The following is a 17,204-nucleotide window of genomic DNA, read 5'->3' on the forward strand; positions in this document are numbered from 1 at the left end:
GTGGACGTGCTTGGGTGAATGCTTGTGGTAATGATGGGGAGCGCATTGAAAGACTGAAATGAGGAGGATGAGACAACGGACACATGGAAATGATTCCACAATTTGGAGAATAAGGTGAAGAGCTAATGCAGGTAGGAAACCAGGCTGGACTTTGAGAGGGTGAGCAGATGAGGGTTTCGTGATGAAAGCTTGCGACTTGGGAGGGCAGAAGTAGGAGAGGACAAGAGGAGTAATGCCAGGTGTAAGCTTACGTATTCACTTTACTTTATATCAGGTCTAGAAACCTCTCCTCCTCCTCCTTCTCCTCTTCCTCCTCCTTGTCCTCCTCCTCCTCTTCTTCTTTCTTATGCAGCACATGTCATCACTGCAGGTAGGATCATTTGCTTGGTGGTGTGACAGTGCTGCTAATCCAGGAATTTGGAATTTGGCCAGGGTGCCGGCGATTGCTTGCTTTCACTTTGCGAAGGATTTTGTTCCTCTCTTTCTCCCATTTGTGGAACAGTCTTTCTCCTCCAGGATTTCAAGCAGGTGGTGCACTATCATCTTGGCATTCCCCATCCCTACTCACAATCTTCTTTAACCCCATTAACCATACTCTCTCACTCTCGATCTGTTTACTCATTCTCTTGCTTATTGTATCCAAATGTTAGCCTGCTGCTCCACATTTGTTTCCTTTTCACCCTCCGGCACTTCGTTCTTCCATTAGCCTCAATCGTGTACAGAAAGAAAGAGAAAGCGGAGAGGTTTTGGAATTAAATTGAGAAAACAACTTCACGAGAAAGTGGGTGCGAAGGGGGCTGTCAGGATGGCCCAGATTAGAGGTACACACACTCGCCTCTAAGCTGTCCAGCCTGGGTTTGAATCTCGTCCCAGCTAAAAACTGTCATCCCGGTGTTTCACGGGCAGGGTGATTCATCAATGTATGTGCTGTCCCTCCGAGGGATGTTAAACTGGGCGTCCCGTCTGCCAGCATTAGTTGGTGGTTGTTGAAGACCCCACGGTGTCCTTTGCGAAGAGTAGGTGAGTTTTCGCCAGCATCCTGAACAAATTCCAAATTCCTGCCCTTACTACTGGGAAGGCAATGGCAAACCACCCAGTATAACCACCCAGCTCAGGAAGCCGCTTCGGTGGCACCAACACTCTATGAAGCGTATTTTGAGAGAGAGAAGAGAAGAGAAGAAGAAAAAGAAAAAAGGAGTGTAGGGAGTATTATGAATAGGTTGTTATCGAATGCGAGTAAAGGTGGGGGTGGTGGGGGAGGGGAGGGTGTATAGGGGGGCACAATGTGGTTTTTGAAAATCAAAATTATCACTATTTTCCTTATGTATTTGAACGTAATGTAGGGGCATCACATTCCTCCTTAGGAAATTGAAATCCATAAAGTTGGATCAGGAACCAATTTTTCAATCCAGTACTTGTACGTGCCAAACAACGTAAATACATAAATTTGGTTTCTGCTCAAATCTTGTTGATAAATATCAGATTAATTATTGAATATGCAGCACAGCTTATGATTCTTGTTGTTGGTAATTGGAACAGGTGTGTGTTAACAAAATAATAAGGATCATCAAACAAACAAACCCACCATTCTATTTCCTTAATCATCCACTGAAAGATGTTGTCTCTAACTTCTACACATCACCACCTTTCCTGAGCCAGCCGCAGAATGGGCATCCTCCGTCAATCCAAGTCTTTCCATGTAAAATCAGAGATACTCAGTCAAGAAGGCCTTTGTTTGTAGCTCAATGGAGTACTGCTTGCTGATACGGCTGGTGCAGCAGCATCACACCGGTCTCTCTTGGATTATGTAGAAGCAAATGCTCTGAAAATGATTGGAATCACTCATGATGAGGCTAAAGCACAAAGCCTGTTCCTTTCGCATTGCAGGCAGGTTAGTGGTATCTCTCTTTTCTACCATTTATTCTCCAACATATCTCTCTCTGTCTCTCTCTGTCCTCCGACCACCCCCCTCCCCTAACCCCCTCCATATGTACTCCAGAAAGCACGTGTTGTTCCAGTAACCCCTCCTGGTTAAACTTCCAAAATCCAGGCTTACTGCACACCTCAACTCTTTTATTCCTCACCACTTTGGTCCATGGAACCACCACCTTCCAGAGATTGTTCTCTCACCCTTCCCTCCAGGGCTTCAAGTCAGCAGTGTACAGCCATCTCTTAATTGTCATCCCCAATTGTGTTCCATGATCTTTTATAACTCCCATTTACCTTCCCTCACCCAACCTTCTTACTTGTTAGTTTGTGTTTCTTCCCCTCCTCCCTTTTCTCTTTTCTTGTTCATTCATGCCCTTGGTATTTGTCCCACAGTCAGTTCTACCTTGCTCTAACATGATCCACACTCTTGTAAAGAAAAAAACAAAACCACTGTTAAATTGGGTCACTCAGGTCCCTTTTCCAGAATTGTGTAACCCCTGCTGATTCAGATATTTGGAGGAGTCAATGGGCTCTCCATGTCCTCGGAATTTTCCATTGACCCCAATAGCCCCCAAACATCTGGTGCGTGTTGGCTGCCACACACCAGCACGCAGTCTTTGCCTGGGTTTTGCATTTCTGGTGCGGTCGTGCTGTGTTTTTGTTTTCTCTGTAAATCCGCATCGGGGTTTTTTTTTCATTTTGATATTGGTGGAAATTTTGCAACATCTGTGTAATTTAAGTGAGCACGTTAATTTCTGCACATAATAACATTGGCACTATACTCTGTACCTGTAATCAGTTGGTTTTCTGCTTTTCCCACCATTACGTTTTTCACCTCTTGGAACAGGTGGGGGCAATTGATGAGAAAGTACAAAGCGTTTTCCCTCTTCTGTTTCTGTTTCCTTAATTTCTTTTCTTCTTTTCTTAAAGTACTAAGCGTTCTGTTTCCTTAATTAAGATGCGTTTGAATCCTTGTTTCGAACAATCGCTGTTCACATCGACATAAGTCGTGACAATAGGACTTCCCTCCTTCCTTGTGTTGGTGCTGAGTGAAAGGATGTTTCCAGGCCCCATTTTCTCTATCATATGTGTTTCTGAAATCAAACCTTTTAAAAATCTACTCTCACTTTATTTTACTCCTTCGTCTACCACCGTCCCTCGACCTGTTGGCTTGCTGTCTGCAATGCTACCCTTTAAGAGGAGTACTGCTTATTTGTTGAGAACCACCTGTTTGCCTGTCCCTTGGGATACAAATGCACACCATTAGCCCAGTGGACTTTGGCACAAGCTGGTTGCTCTGGAAGAGCAGGTTGCATTACCATTCTTGGCTGGCATTATGGGAAGCTTGTGGAGTGAGCCAACTTGCGTGATCCACTCGAAGCTTTCCAGCTGTATGACCTGTGAGAGTTTTTGCACCTGCTGGTTGTATGTATTATTGCATGCATCACAGTGCATGTGAGGGGTGCGATTGAGAGAGGGTAGTATATAATACTGGTAATAAGGATTTGGATGGGAGTGTCCAGTTTTAGGTGGTGGGAGTGAGAAGCCTGGAAGCTTCTGGGGGTCCATGGTCGGCAGACTTGCTCAGCTATAACTAACCGATCGTGATCGTTATCTCTTTGAAAGTTGAACGTACATTGACGGAAGTATTTAGTCGAAGATGTTTAATCTGGTAAGTTGAACCGAATATTTGTTTGCTGAAGACTTAACACAGTGGATTTTTTTTTTTTTAAATCCGGACAGGTTTACAGCTACCAACAGCTCGGGTAAAGCAGATGGTATTCGATTGAGCAATATTTTGAGATATCAGTCAGGCTTCTCCTGTTGCTGTTGTTTGACCAAATTCTTTTGACTTTCAGATTTAAGTTGACGCCATGATGTTTGATCTCATTAGAGAGAAGTACGAGTTCAAAATGTTTATTCCGTCTCGAGTTCGCCCAGCTGGCTGTTTGCATTGGCATTCTGAACATTTTGTGGAGTTGGCGCCAGTCGTTTTGGAAAATAAAATGAAATTGGTCGGGGCTTTCTGTTTGTAAGAATCCCTCCGAAACAAAGATGGAATCCTTTTGATGCCCACAGTCGATGGTGAAACTGTTAATCAGCAGCGTTTGCACAGTGGAACTGCAACGTGGGTGGGTGGTGGGATACGTTCAAGACGTTTCCTAAAAATAGGTCTCTCTTTTGCTCGGTGTTCTTCTTGCATCAATGTTGAGAACTGTACGTTTATGAATCGTGGGACAATTAAGTTGGTGTGTTGTATCATGGGGTTCATCAGCAGACATGAATACACACATACATCCACACATGCTCACGCCCACATGTTCTGTTTGTTCTCTCTAAAAGTATCTAAGATTGTGATGTATCAGTTGGAAATTGCAGTTTCAACTCGATTCCATCAGATAGGGGATGCAAATGGAGTTCAGCAAGGAATGTTCGTTGCACAAGCCATTTACGTCTGCTTGCAAAAAGTAACTTTACAGTCTAAACATCCATCCTTTGTGATGACTTCAGCATCTGATTAGAATATTTACCCCGTGCACGCGAAGCAAAAAGCGGGCTTCAGCAACTGGTTAATGTCTGTCTGTCTCTTCGTCTGTCCACAATCGTTACTTTAATTCAAATTGAATGTTATATTTTGAACATGAATTGGAAGACAAATCTGCCATTTAATAGTACTATACTGTGCCTTGGCTCGCAATTCGTCCCGACCACACATGCGTTGAGAGGATTAAGATAATTTTTAAGAGGTGAAACCGCTTCAGTATTTGGGTACGTCCTTCTGTCCGTCCGTTAAAAGATGAAGAAGCAGATCCTTTCTAACCCACCGTGTTTAATTCCAATGAGTTCGAAAGAGCAATTTTAATGGGTGTCATTCGTTTCTAGGCTTTGCCTATTTCATATTAAAAATGCCGAACTACACCGCTTCCTTTGGACACGGGTGCAGTTGTTTTACTCTGCCTGTCTGGCAGTCAAACAAAATTGAAAATCATTCCAAACAGGAAACTTACTGTTTTTAAAGGTGTTATAAAGGACACAAACAACAGGCACGAAAAACGAATGTAACGTGTTAAACAAGGTGGTGTAATAGAACTGCATCGACGGCGGCAAACTTCCGCAATGAATTTATATATATGATCTTTACAATCTTTATTTCATTTAAATTGAATCATATACTTGAACACTGCATGAGGTAAAGTGTTCGATGAACTCTCTCGTTAAACATGTTTCATGTACTATTTTAATTCCTGTGTCAGAGTGGTGACCCGTCACGGATTGTAACCCTAGCCATAGAAACTGCTTCGGCAGCACTGATGCTCTGCATACGAGCTTGCTTCACGATCTGATCTGATATTAATACGTGCATTATGTTGTAGCGTATGCCCAAGGTCTTCTCAGGATTTTAGACATTGGAGAGAAATATCGCATAACGTGGTCCTTTCACCATTGCCCTACAGCTTGTTCAACCTTCTAATTGTGAGCGTAGTGACGTTTATCCCGCCAACCCAAGCAATCACGGTACAGTGAGGGCTTGTTATTTTGTTGGATCACTTGTAATATATTTTTGGATTCACAAATGTCTGCATCATAGTTTGGCTTCATGCTTCCTGATTCGTTGGTTGTAAAGAGCTGCTCCCAAAGTTTTGCCGTTCTGGTTTGCATGTGTACACGGCCTGGTAGCTATTCCATGCACTTTAAAGTTACCAGGTTCCACTTTTGTAGAGAATAGACAGATAGAAAATGCAGCCACCCCTTTGGAATGTTGATACTTGATATTTTATCTTGACATGTGGAACTAAGCAATTTGAGAACTGTAATTTGAGTGGGATTGCCATTTTTGCATCTGTAATAAATAGTTGGTCCTGCAGGCCACACTTCCCCTCCCCCTCCCTCTGCACGCACACACACACACACACACACACACACACACACACACACACACACACACACACACACACACACACACTCTGTTACACAATTGGCAAGTTGGCAGTGACCAGAAACCCAGGTTGCTATGTACATCAGTGTTGCATTCTGGATTAGGAATGATGAATCGGCTTCAATTTGCAGTCTTGAAAGTGCTCTGTTCCGAAGCTTAAACCTGCACAATGGCCAGCTAATTTGTTTTATAGTTTAAAATAGCATGGAAGGTAAGTATTATTGTTACCGCTACCACTACAAACACAAAAAAGGAAGGCGCCAGCTGCGAGATTCTAATTGTCATTCTCTGACTCTGATGTAAATCAAACCTGTAAAGGCAAACACCACAAAGTTATATTTCTGCCTCTTGCCCTATCTACCTTCAGAAAAAATTTTTTCCCCTCTTTCGTAACATTCTGAACTGTAAATAATGTCGATTCATTTCAACAAATTGTATGACTTTTAATTTTAAGATTATTCCTGTGTTCCGCACCATTTAACTTTAGCCAAGACTTGAAAATGGTTGTCATGTAAAGGTGGCTGTACGCTGGCCAGAATGTTGTACAGAGTTTGTCTTACGCAAGACAGCCTGCATACATTGGCAGAGTTTCCAAAAACTTTTCTGCCCGTTAACTTTCAGGCGGCTTTAACTCACCCTTCCCCATCCCCGTTACCTTTTACCCACTAACGGAACACCATGCCTTCACTAAATTAGAATTCATCCCTTTTTATAACAGTGTGGTCTTCAATGTCCCAAGCGGGATGGGAGGAACTAAGTAAGTTATTAAAACATCATGATATATGGTACATAGTATTGTATGTGCCATACTTGGTGTCTTGAGAAACGTACAACAGATAGAGTAATAGTTGGATGGTGCATGCCTACCTTTACAAATCGTACAATCGAATTGCCATTTGGATTCGGCCTTACCTCTAAATTCGTTTCCAGCACTTGGAATATTTCATTCTAAATGTTCCTTTTCTAAAACACAAGTTTTGTAACAACGTCTAGAACACTAACTCGAAGTTACGCTCCCTCTACCAAAAAGGGGAAGCAAAAATATGATTCGAGCTAATTCGAATTTTTGCCAATTTTGTATTATCTCCCTAAAGCGTGTATGAATTGGTGAGTCATCTGTGTGCAACTTGTTAACCTCCGCCATCTTCGAAGATGAATGGTTACTGTTTTCACCCCTTTCTGTTTGTTTGTTTGTGAACAGTATTACGGAAAAGCTCCTCGACGGATTTCGACGAAACTTGGTGGGGGGGGGGGGGACGGAGGGTTAGGTATGGTCCGAGGATCATGCCATTAAATTTTGGACTTGGTCCCCCCCCCCAAAAAAATTGTTAGAGAAAAATTTTTTTTTTTTTGCATTTCTACATGTTTTAAGTGATTTTCACCCCCCCCAAAAAAAATTGTTACCCCCCCAAAAAAATAGAGAAAATTGTTTTTTTGCATTTCTACATGTTTTAAGTGATTTCCAACCCCTCCCAAAAAAATTGTTACCCCCCCCCCAAAAGGGATTTTTTTTTGCATTTCTACATGTTTTAAGTGATTTCCAAACCCCCCCCAAAAAATCGTTACCCCCTCCAAAAGGAAATTTAGAGAAAAATTTTTTTTTTTTTGCATTTCTACATGTTAAGTGATTTCCAACCCCCCCCCCAAAAAAATTGTTCGAGAAAAAAAATTTTTGCAACTTTTTTTTTCAACAAAATTTCGATTTCTTTATTTTCCATTTCTTCATGTTTGAAGTGATTTCCAACCCCCCCCCCCCAAAAAAAAATGTTGGAGAAAAGAACTACAACTCTGTCAGCACTGTTGACATCATATTTAATGATTAAGATATTGGGTTCACTTGAGTGACCCAGCAGTATTGGCGGCGGAGGTTTTGCACTCTCCCGAGTGCTCCCCCTCTAGTTTGGAAATGTAACTTTCATCCTTGTCCATGATTTGTTGTCCGCACTCTTTTAGAATTGGCTGTCTGTCTGTCTGTCTGTCTGTCATGCTATCTCTGCAGAAATTCACCAATCTTGGTAGATATGATCAGCACATGGCATGAAGGTGTGTGAGCAGTATCATTTTTGGCCCGGGCACTGAGTGGAGCAGCGTCAAAAGGTCAAACACCAAAAAATGCAATTACAGGCATATTATGAAACATTTTGACGAAACTTTACATATACAATCAACATTGGGGGACGCATGAAGTATGTGATGGTTTTTGTTACCTCTGCTGCCAAAGGTGAAGAAGGTTGTGTTTTCACCTCTTTCTGTCTGTCTGTCTGTCTGTTTGTCTGTTTATGTACAGGATATCTCAAAACGTTGTGGACAGATCTGGATGACATTTTGTGGACACATTGGGTGTGTGACAAGGACGAACTGATTAGATTTTGGTGAAGATCCGGATCCGGATCCGACTACTAGAATTTTTTCAGTGATTATTCACCATTGAGAGATAGAGCCAAAAACGATATATAGCACGATATCTCAAAAAGTTGTGGATGGATTCGGATGAAACTTGGTGGTCATGTTGGGTGTGCAGCAAGGAAGAAGTGATTCGATTTTGGTGAAGATCTGAATCCAGATCCGGATACGAGAATTATTTAATTTTAAAAGTGACAAGTCTGAAGACGCCGATGGTTCACGAGCGGTATTTGACGATGTTGATTGTTTCAGAAGTCAAGGTTGAGACAATGTGATGTTTCACCAAGTTATAAAAATGATCAACATGATGTGGTACGAGTGACAGGTTATTAGCTGCAAAATGTCGAAAACCCGGTTTTGTTCAACAACTTTCAAAATTTGACCTTTGCATAACCTTTAAAGGTCACAAAACAATGTTGTGGACATTAAAATAAGGAAACAGGATACCTTCTATAGCTTATTGGAGTTAGTTCGTCGAAGAAGGTCGAAAACCCGGTTCGATTCCCACAACTTTGAAAATTTGACCTTTGTGAACTTTAAAGGTCAAAGGTCAAGGATTATGACCTTTGGTTCAAAACTTCCTTTGGAACATTCCAGGAACAATATAACGTCATATAGGCTTTATGGCATTTCGCACTCATCGGATTATCCATACTTTGATGAAATCAGCGTAAAAACAAACTTGAAGGGGGCGCCACGGGCAAGGTGTTCGAGATAGAGAAAAATTGTTTCAAGACTTTAAGTGGGGAATGACCTCAAGATTATGCATAAAAATATTGTCATCCAAGCTCTCAAAGTTTGGGCGGTCATATGATTTTTTTATGTCAAAATTCGAAATTTTCTAAGTTCGTGACCTTGTGACCTTGACCTTGGGAGGAAAATGAAAAATCGAGCTCCGTGGGGCTATGCAGGTGCCATTGGGCTAACCAAATATCGAACCCCCTGCCAGATTCGACAAACCCCTCGGAGAAGGTGGATTTTTACGTCAAAATTCGCAATTTTCTAAGTTCGTGACCTTGTGACCTTGACCTTGGGACGAAAATGAAAAATCGAGCTCCGTGGGGCTATGCAGGTGCCATTGGGCTAACAAAATCCCGAAACCCCTGTCATATTTGACAAACCCCCTCAGAGAAGATGCCAATTGAAATCGGCTACCCCCTAAAAACACGTTTTTTGGGCGTGGCTCCGCCCATAATGGGCGCACCACACCCATTCTCAGGAAAACACAACTAGAACATGATATATACCTCCCACCAAAATTTTATCAAGATCGGATCAAAACCCACGGAGCTATGCTTGGGACAGACATACATAGACAGACAGACAGACAGACAGACACACAACAATAACGAATATAGTGGTCACTTATTTTTTTCGTGAAAATATTTTTTCGTGAACCAATTCTTCACCATTGAGAAATCGTTCCAAAAACTATATAGTACTGAATACTGTATAGCATTATATTTAAAACATGTATTGGGCCCGATATGCTCTCGTGGATCAGGAATTACGTGGCGGAGGTATGCGCTCTTCCAAGTGCCCTTCTAGATATTTATGGATTTGACCCCCGGTTCATGCCTTAGAGTGGGAGCTTAGGGCCAAGGGGTCAAAATAAAATTCTTTTTTAACCAAAATTTGATATTGGGTTATTCCTGGTGGAACTTTTTGCTATCTTTCAACTTTGCTTTAGATGGGAAGTGTGGGGATTTGCGATGGCGTGCCATCGACTTTGCTCTAGTTTATTTTTACATCCACCACCGAAAGTGGACGGTGTTATGTGTTTACCCCTGTCTGTTCGCTTGCCTGTTCATCTGTGAGCAGGATATCTCAAAAAGTTCTGTTGGTTCTGTTGAGCTCCTGTTCTGTTGGTCTTTAACTGTTAACCTATCAAACACGATATACAGTATCTCACAAAAGTCAGTACACCCTTTACAAAAATGTACATATTTTGTTGTAACTTTTTACTTCGATGTATTATAAACACAAGACTCAAAGAAATGATAGAGAGACATTCTGTCATACATGTACAGTAGGGTGTACCACTTTTGCAAAAGTAATTGCTGGAATGAAGCACTATGTGCCTATCGATTCCACTAGTGAAGTTAGGTGATCAACCAAAGTTTGAAAATTTTCCCGCCTTTTTTGACCACGGGCCGCCATTTTGAAATTTCAGGAAAAATCCATATTTTTGGAAATAATATTGATTTTTGAATATTTAAAAAAATATATTTCTCTGTGTTTAGATGGCCGAATGCACTTCAGTCGGCACCAGTATGATAGTAAGTACCCGTAAATATTATTCACAACTTGTCCCAACATTTTGAGAAGCGGTTGCCATTTTGGAATTTCACTGAAAATCCCATATTTTGACAATTATTGCACGGCACATTGTTAGGCATTTACAGAATATCAGTAGTAGCGTTTTCATAAAGACATTGTTAATGACAAATGAGAGCATGATCAATTAATTATGAGAACAACCAAATATGTTTTAAGCGACATGGTTTTCATATATGACAACATAACAATCTAGCAAACAAGCAACCACACAGATATCTTACAGAGAACATAGCGTTTGTTTTGTCTAGTCTGGGTAAAGCTTCCTGTGCTCTTCCACGCACTGTAGCAATGCTTGACGTTGTTTCTCATCATTGCACATATGAATAAAGTCAGACACTAGCTTAATTCCTCTTTCTGCTAGATCATTTACAACACGCAAAGAATTAGCACTTTCGCAAAATTTCCTGTAACTAGCGAACTTGTCCCACATAGCCACAGGAGCCCTGACCATCGGTCAGTCAAGGTTTATCTGCAAGTCCACAAAGAATAATAATAAAAAAAATTCATTAAACAGATATACACAAAATATATGATTTTCACTGAATTTCCAAAATGGCAACCCCTTCTCAAAATGTTGGGACAAGTTTGTGAATAATATTTACGGGTACTTACTATCATAATGGTGCTTACTGAAGTGCATTCGGCCATCTAAACACAGAGAAATATATTTTTAAAAATATTCAAAAATCAATATTATTTCCAAAAATATGGATTTTTCCTGAAATTTCAAATTGGCGGCCCGCGGTCAAAAAAGGTGGGAAAATTTTCAAACTTTGGTCGATCACCAAACTTCACCAGTGGAATCGATAGGCACATCGTGCTTCATTCCAGCAACTACTTTTGCAAAAGTGGTGCACCATAATGTGCAGGCCCAAAACATTTATTCTGTGGAAACAATGTGGCATACTGGGAATATCTGTGAAAAGGGGGGGGGAGAGGGGGGCAACACATATAAGTACACCCTATGTACTTTCTCACATTGAAGCGTTATTGTTTTCAGTATTTTGTATGTCCACCATTGTTTTTGAGCACAGCAGCTATTCTACTCGGTATGGAGTTGACCAGTGTTCCACATGTCTTTGCTGGGATCCTGTTCCACTCTTCTGCAATGACTTCTCGAAGTTGCGTGATGTTGGACACCTTTCGTCCCTCAACCTTACATTTCAGGATGCCCCACAGGTGTTCTATTGGGTTTAGATCAGGTGACATGCTTGGCCACTCCAACACATTGACCTTCAACTTCTTCAGAAAGGCAGTTGTCTGCTTGGAACGATGCTTCCGATCGTTTTCGTGCTGAAATACAGCTCCTCTACCAAGTTTTCGCAGGGAGGGTAACATCTTCTCCTTCAGGATGTCACAGTACATTGTAGAATCCATGTTTCCCTCAATGAACTTGAGCTCCCCAGTACCGGCAGCACTCATGCATCCCCAAACTATGACACTACCACCACCATGCTTGACAGTAGGGATAACGCACTTGTCTTGGTATTGTTCCCCAGGTCGCTGCCAGACACGCTGCACTCCATCAGATCCAAACAAATTGATGATCGTTTCATCAGACCAGAGTACATGTCGCCAGTAGTCCAGGGGCTTGGATTGATGTGCTTCAGCAAACTGTTTGCGAGCTTTCTTGTGGCTCTGCTTCAGGAGAGGCTTTCGCCTTGGACGACGCCCATGCAAGCCGGTACGATGGAGTGTGTGACATATGGTTTGCGCACTAACAGACTGGCCAGAAGCTGTAGAAATCTCTTCTGCAATCTTGGCGGCACTTTGTCATCTGTCTTGGAGGACTAGATTCTGAACTTGGCGAACAGTACGTGCAGTCATCTTTGCTGGTCTGCCCTGGCGAGCGCAACTCATTGTTGTACGCTTCTTGGAGAATCTCTGGATGACCTTGGCCACGATGTTGGGGCTTACTTTCAAAGAAGCACTGATCTTCTTGTATCCTTGGCCATCTTTATTTCTAGCAACGATTTGATCTTTGATATGAGGAGCCATGCTGCTTTCTCAATGGCGATTGATGCAGTATTGTTGCGGGACTGGGCGTCGGCCGCGAGTACGACCACCAGATGGAGCTGTAGAGTTGGCTCGACCGATCGCCCAGAATTCAGATCGTACTTCTTCGGAAAAGTCCGAAGAGTACGGGTCCCTTATTGGACCGAAGTTCGCCAATAGACAGACCACGTGGGGTAGTGTCGATTGCCAATTTCAATTTACCTAAATACTCACGTGGTCCAACCTACCGGGGAAATTCACCCTCGACGGCTCCCGTACTGAACGAGCCGCTTAGCGTACTCGTTCCATGTGCGATCCGAGCGGTTTGATCGCCGAGATCCGTCGGTCCCAAATATCCCGTTACAATGGCAACGGCCTGGCTAATTTTCCAACACGCAGCACGCTCAGTCAATGAAGGAATGGACATGAACGAGTTAAAACATTGAACAAATGGGGCTGTTTATTTACAAGGGAGGGGGGGGATGAGGGGATCACATAAGGACAGCGCTAAACCGAATATTAATGAATGCACGTATATACAGGCAAAAAGCACTTATACAGTTCACTACTTAGCAGACGGGCCCACGGACACACACGCGCACACACACCCAAAGAATCGGACCAAATGGTCTTTATTCGAACCTCCAGCCCGGAGGACAGTCGGGCTGAAGACCAGGATCTGTCTTGGACCTGTCCACCTCGTGTGGTCTTCAAGCTGACTCGGTCCGGTGAGAGGCGAGCCGAACCCGGACACCGGCGAGCGACCCTTGCGGTTCTTGTGGGGACTGGCGTTGCTCAAGCTCTCGATCGTGATGAGGAGGACAAAGACGACGACGACGATCAAGACCAGCTTCTGCCCAGGCTCCACACCAGCTCCTGCGGCTCCTTAGGCTCTCTATCGCGAGGAGGAGGACAAAGACGATGACGACGACCAAGACCAGCCAGACAGACTGCTGTCCCGTTTGACTGACTCCCCTTTTATGCGCTGCGGCGCAGCTCCACCCCTCCCCCACTCGGCGAGCTGCCCAGCGCATCTGTGAGTGGGGGCATGACCCCTCCCCCACTGAGCGCGCGGAGAATCCGGGAGCAGAGGGTTGTCGTTCTCTGCAGAGCTGTTGTAATCCGTTGCTGTCGTTGTTGTTGGTGTTACAAATAAAAGGAAATCCTAACTATCAAAAGTAACTCACAGCGCACGAACATTTATTTACCCATTAGACAAGGGAAAAGGGAGCTATCTATAAAACACATACTTACCGATATAGCTGATCTATAGGACCTGTATGTTGTGTGCGATAGGTTTCCGAATTCGTAACAGTATTTCCTATGCAATTATTTCTTCAGCAAGCAGATAGACAATTACTGCATTGAGTACACTTCTTCACTTTTAACATACCAGGGAGGTTGGAGCTCTATGGACATTGTGTGTATTGTTTTGTGCATATTTGTACCTTTAACACTCTTTGACTTAAATATGATGAAAATGGAAGCTGTTTTACCATGCCTGACTTACTTCTTGTGCAGACAATAGTAGGGTTTACTCACTTTTGTTTCCTCCTCTTTCAGAAATATTCGTAATATGCCACATTGTTTTGATGGAATGGCAGTTTTGTGCCTGCAATACATATTGCAGAATGTCTACTCTGTCATCAACTCTAAGGTTTTGCTTCTCGCACAGCTGCTTAAAAAGTTACACTGAATTATTTGCATATTTGTGAGGGGTGTACTCACTTTTGTGAGATACTGCATGTACGATGCAATGATGTCAAAACCCTTTAACTGCAATGTGGAGCCGATTGCCTTTGAGAGCAAAGTAGTGCTTTGGAAAACCCTTCACGCATGCGATGCCCTTTGTACACCACAGGCACGGAAGCTGTGCTCAGGATCTGACAGCAAGCAATATTGGTGCGATACTGGGCACTGTTGTGGAGAAGCAGGTTGCTGCACCTACTACTATGAGCTGTGGTGTGAGTGATGTGCCATTACAATTCTCTACTCCTGTTTGTTTTTCGTAGCAATGGACTACTGGTTTTACATTACTGGGATCGTCCTTCCTGTGCATACTGTTTCCTTCGACCAATCAGTCTTAATAAGTTATTCTGATTATATATTCTATTTACACGATTTCTTCTTCTTTTTCTCAATTTGATAAACCCTCGCCGCGGCACCACCTGAATATTAATGGATATCGAGTGTAATGTTGCATGCCGTGTTAAATTATATGCCTACCTGCGGTCTTCTTTTGCAAGCGACACCACATGGCCAAAAGTATGCAGACATCCCTTCCAATTAGTGGATTCGGCTATTTCAGCCACACCCATTGCTGATAGGTGTATAAAATGAAGCACACAGCCATGCAATCTCCATAGACAAACAATGGCAGTGGAATGGGCCATACTGAAGAGCTCAGTGACTTTCAACATGGCACCGTCATCAAATGCCACCTTTCCAACAAGTCAGTTCGTCAAATTTCTGCCCTACATGAGCTGCCCCGGTCAACTGTAAGTGCTGTTATTGTGAAGTGGAAATGTCGAGGAGCAACAACAGCTCAGCCGCAAAGTGGTAGGCCACATAAGCTCACAGAACGGGATAGTCGAGTGCTGAAGCATGGAAAAATCGTCTGTCGTCGGTTGCAACACTCACTACCGAGTTCCAAACTGACTTTGGAAGCAACATCAGCACATGCACTGTTCATCAAGAGCTTCATGAAATGTGTTTCCATGGCCGAGCAGCTGCATACAAGCCTAAGATCACCATGTGCAAAGCCAAGCATCTGCTGGAGTGGTATAAAGCTCACCGCCATTGGACTCTGGAGCAGTGGAAACACGTTCTCTGGAGTGGTGAATTACGCTTCACCATCTGGCAGTCTGAGTTTGGTGGATACCAGGAGAATGCTACCTGCCTGAATGCATCGTGCCAACTGTAAAGTTTGGTGGAGGAAGAATAATGGTCTGGGGCTGTTTTTCATGGTTCAGGCTCGACCCGTTGGTTCCAGTGAAGGGAAATCTTAACGTGACAGCATACAATGACATTCTAGACAATTCTGTGCTTCCAACTTTGTGGCAACAGTTTGAGGAAGGCCTTTTTCTGTTTCAGCATGACACTGCCCCCATGTACAAAATGAGGTCCAAACAGAAATGGTTTGGCGAGATCGGTGTGGAAATACTTGACTGGCATGCACAGAGCCCTGACCTCAACCCCATCAAATACTTTTGGGATGAATTGGAACGCCGACTGTGAGGCAGACCTAATCGCCCAACATTAGTGCCCGACCTCACTAATGCTATTGTGGCTGAATGGAAGCAAATCCCTGCAGCAATGTACCAACATCGAGTGGAAAGCCTTCCCAGAAGAGGGGAGGCTGTTGTAGCAGCAAAGGGGGGACCAACTCCATATTAATGCCCATGATTTTGGAATGAGATGTTGGACAAGCAAGTGTCCATATACTTTTGGCCATGAAGTATGTGTCCCCTTGCTCTGTCCCACCACTTCATCTTCCGTGGAAATTTTTAATGACCATTGTAGTTGCATTCACAAATAAGAACTTGCCAAAGTCAAAGGGTGTGGGGGAGGGAATAGTGAAATTAGTCTCTAATATCTCAGAAAATTTTAATGCAATTTTATTTCACCGAACCGGATTTAAAATGCACCGAGTGCAAAAAGCAACAACAAATGAGCAAATTAAAGGAATGTCACATGCATGCATTTTCTTATGTTCCAACATCATTGATCCACAAGCAAGTTCTTCAAAGAAGCTTTGCCAGAAATCTAGACTGCATGTAATTTATTCAAACCGTTCAAGACCACTTTCACTGCTAATTAAGCTGAAGTGTCAGCAAGATGTTCAAGGTGTAACTAAATTTATCAGACCTGCCATGTCATCGTTTTAATGCATTGTACAACCCAGAACCAATTGGATGAATGCTCCATCAGTGAAGCAGCCAAAACACTCAAAGGTTTTTGCATGCTTATGGTTCATAGTGGGAGTTAGATAGACTAAACCATGCCTTCTCATGATCACTCTTCTGTCGACATAACTACTTCCTGCATATAAATCGGTCATGAGCATCTGGCTGGAAATGCGACCCAAAGTTGCTTTGCAGAAATTGCCCCAGCTTTGTAACATCACACGAAATGCCAGATTTATTTTTTCAGGGACTTTTCCGGTCTGCTTCCACAAACTGCTTTTGGTTTTCGCATTATTTCTGGCAACATGCTATAAACATTGGCCATGATAATTCAGTTGAACTCAAATCCTTCGCGCATCAGTTTTTGCCGTATGTCCTTTAAAGGCGAAGATATATTGGACTAGGAAAGAGCGTCTAATGAAAAATGCTTCACCGATCGTTTGACACATTTTGTATGGTTTCTTATAATTCAGGTTGAGTGAATTTTGAGCTTTGAGCATATTTCATTGCCATTACACTCCTTGGACATCCATTTAATAGTTCGATGCATTAGCTATGACTATCCTGTTGCTGCAGCTCCGCACGATATTTTATAAAATATGAATGACTGGATGGATTAACTTCCTTGGAGACATTTTCTGGTACCTTGTAGAGCTTACAGCCACATCCTGCTGGAGCTGTAATTGGGACAATCG

The 17,204-nt window shown here is 42.8% G+C and overlaps 1 protein-coding gene across 2 annotated transcripts in view; it reads left to right on the forward strand.

Annotated features, from left to right (window-relative positions):
* Positions 1-17,204, forward strand: part of LOC147015926 (uncharacterized) — a 41,413-nt gene that overhangs the window by 8,455 nt on the left and 15,754 nt on the right. The window contains exons 1-2 of one of the 2 annotated variants that reach the window (XM_085848548.1): positions 3,448-3,601; positions 14,466-14,568. In XM_085848548.1, the coding sequence (XP_085704674.1) occupies positions 3,590-3,601; positions 14,466-14,568 (115 nt within the window). In that variant the 5' untranslated portion in view covers positions 3,448-3,589. Of the gene's footprint in view, positions 1-3,447; positions 3,602-14,465; positions 14,569-17,204 lie in introns of those variants that run through there. The other variant, XM_085848547.1, reaches the window with a different exon arrangement.

The sequence above is a fragment of the Eptatretus burgeri genome, chromosome 12 (genome assembly GCF_056783735.1).
Source record: "Eptatretus burgeri isolate ZD-2024b chromosome 12, Ebu_testis_v1, whole genome shotgun sequence".
Taxonomy (NCBI): domain Eukaryota; kingdom Metazoa; phylum Chordata; class Myxini; order Myxiniformes; family Myxinidae; genus Eptatretus; species Eptatretus burgeri.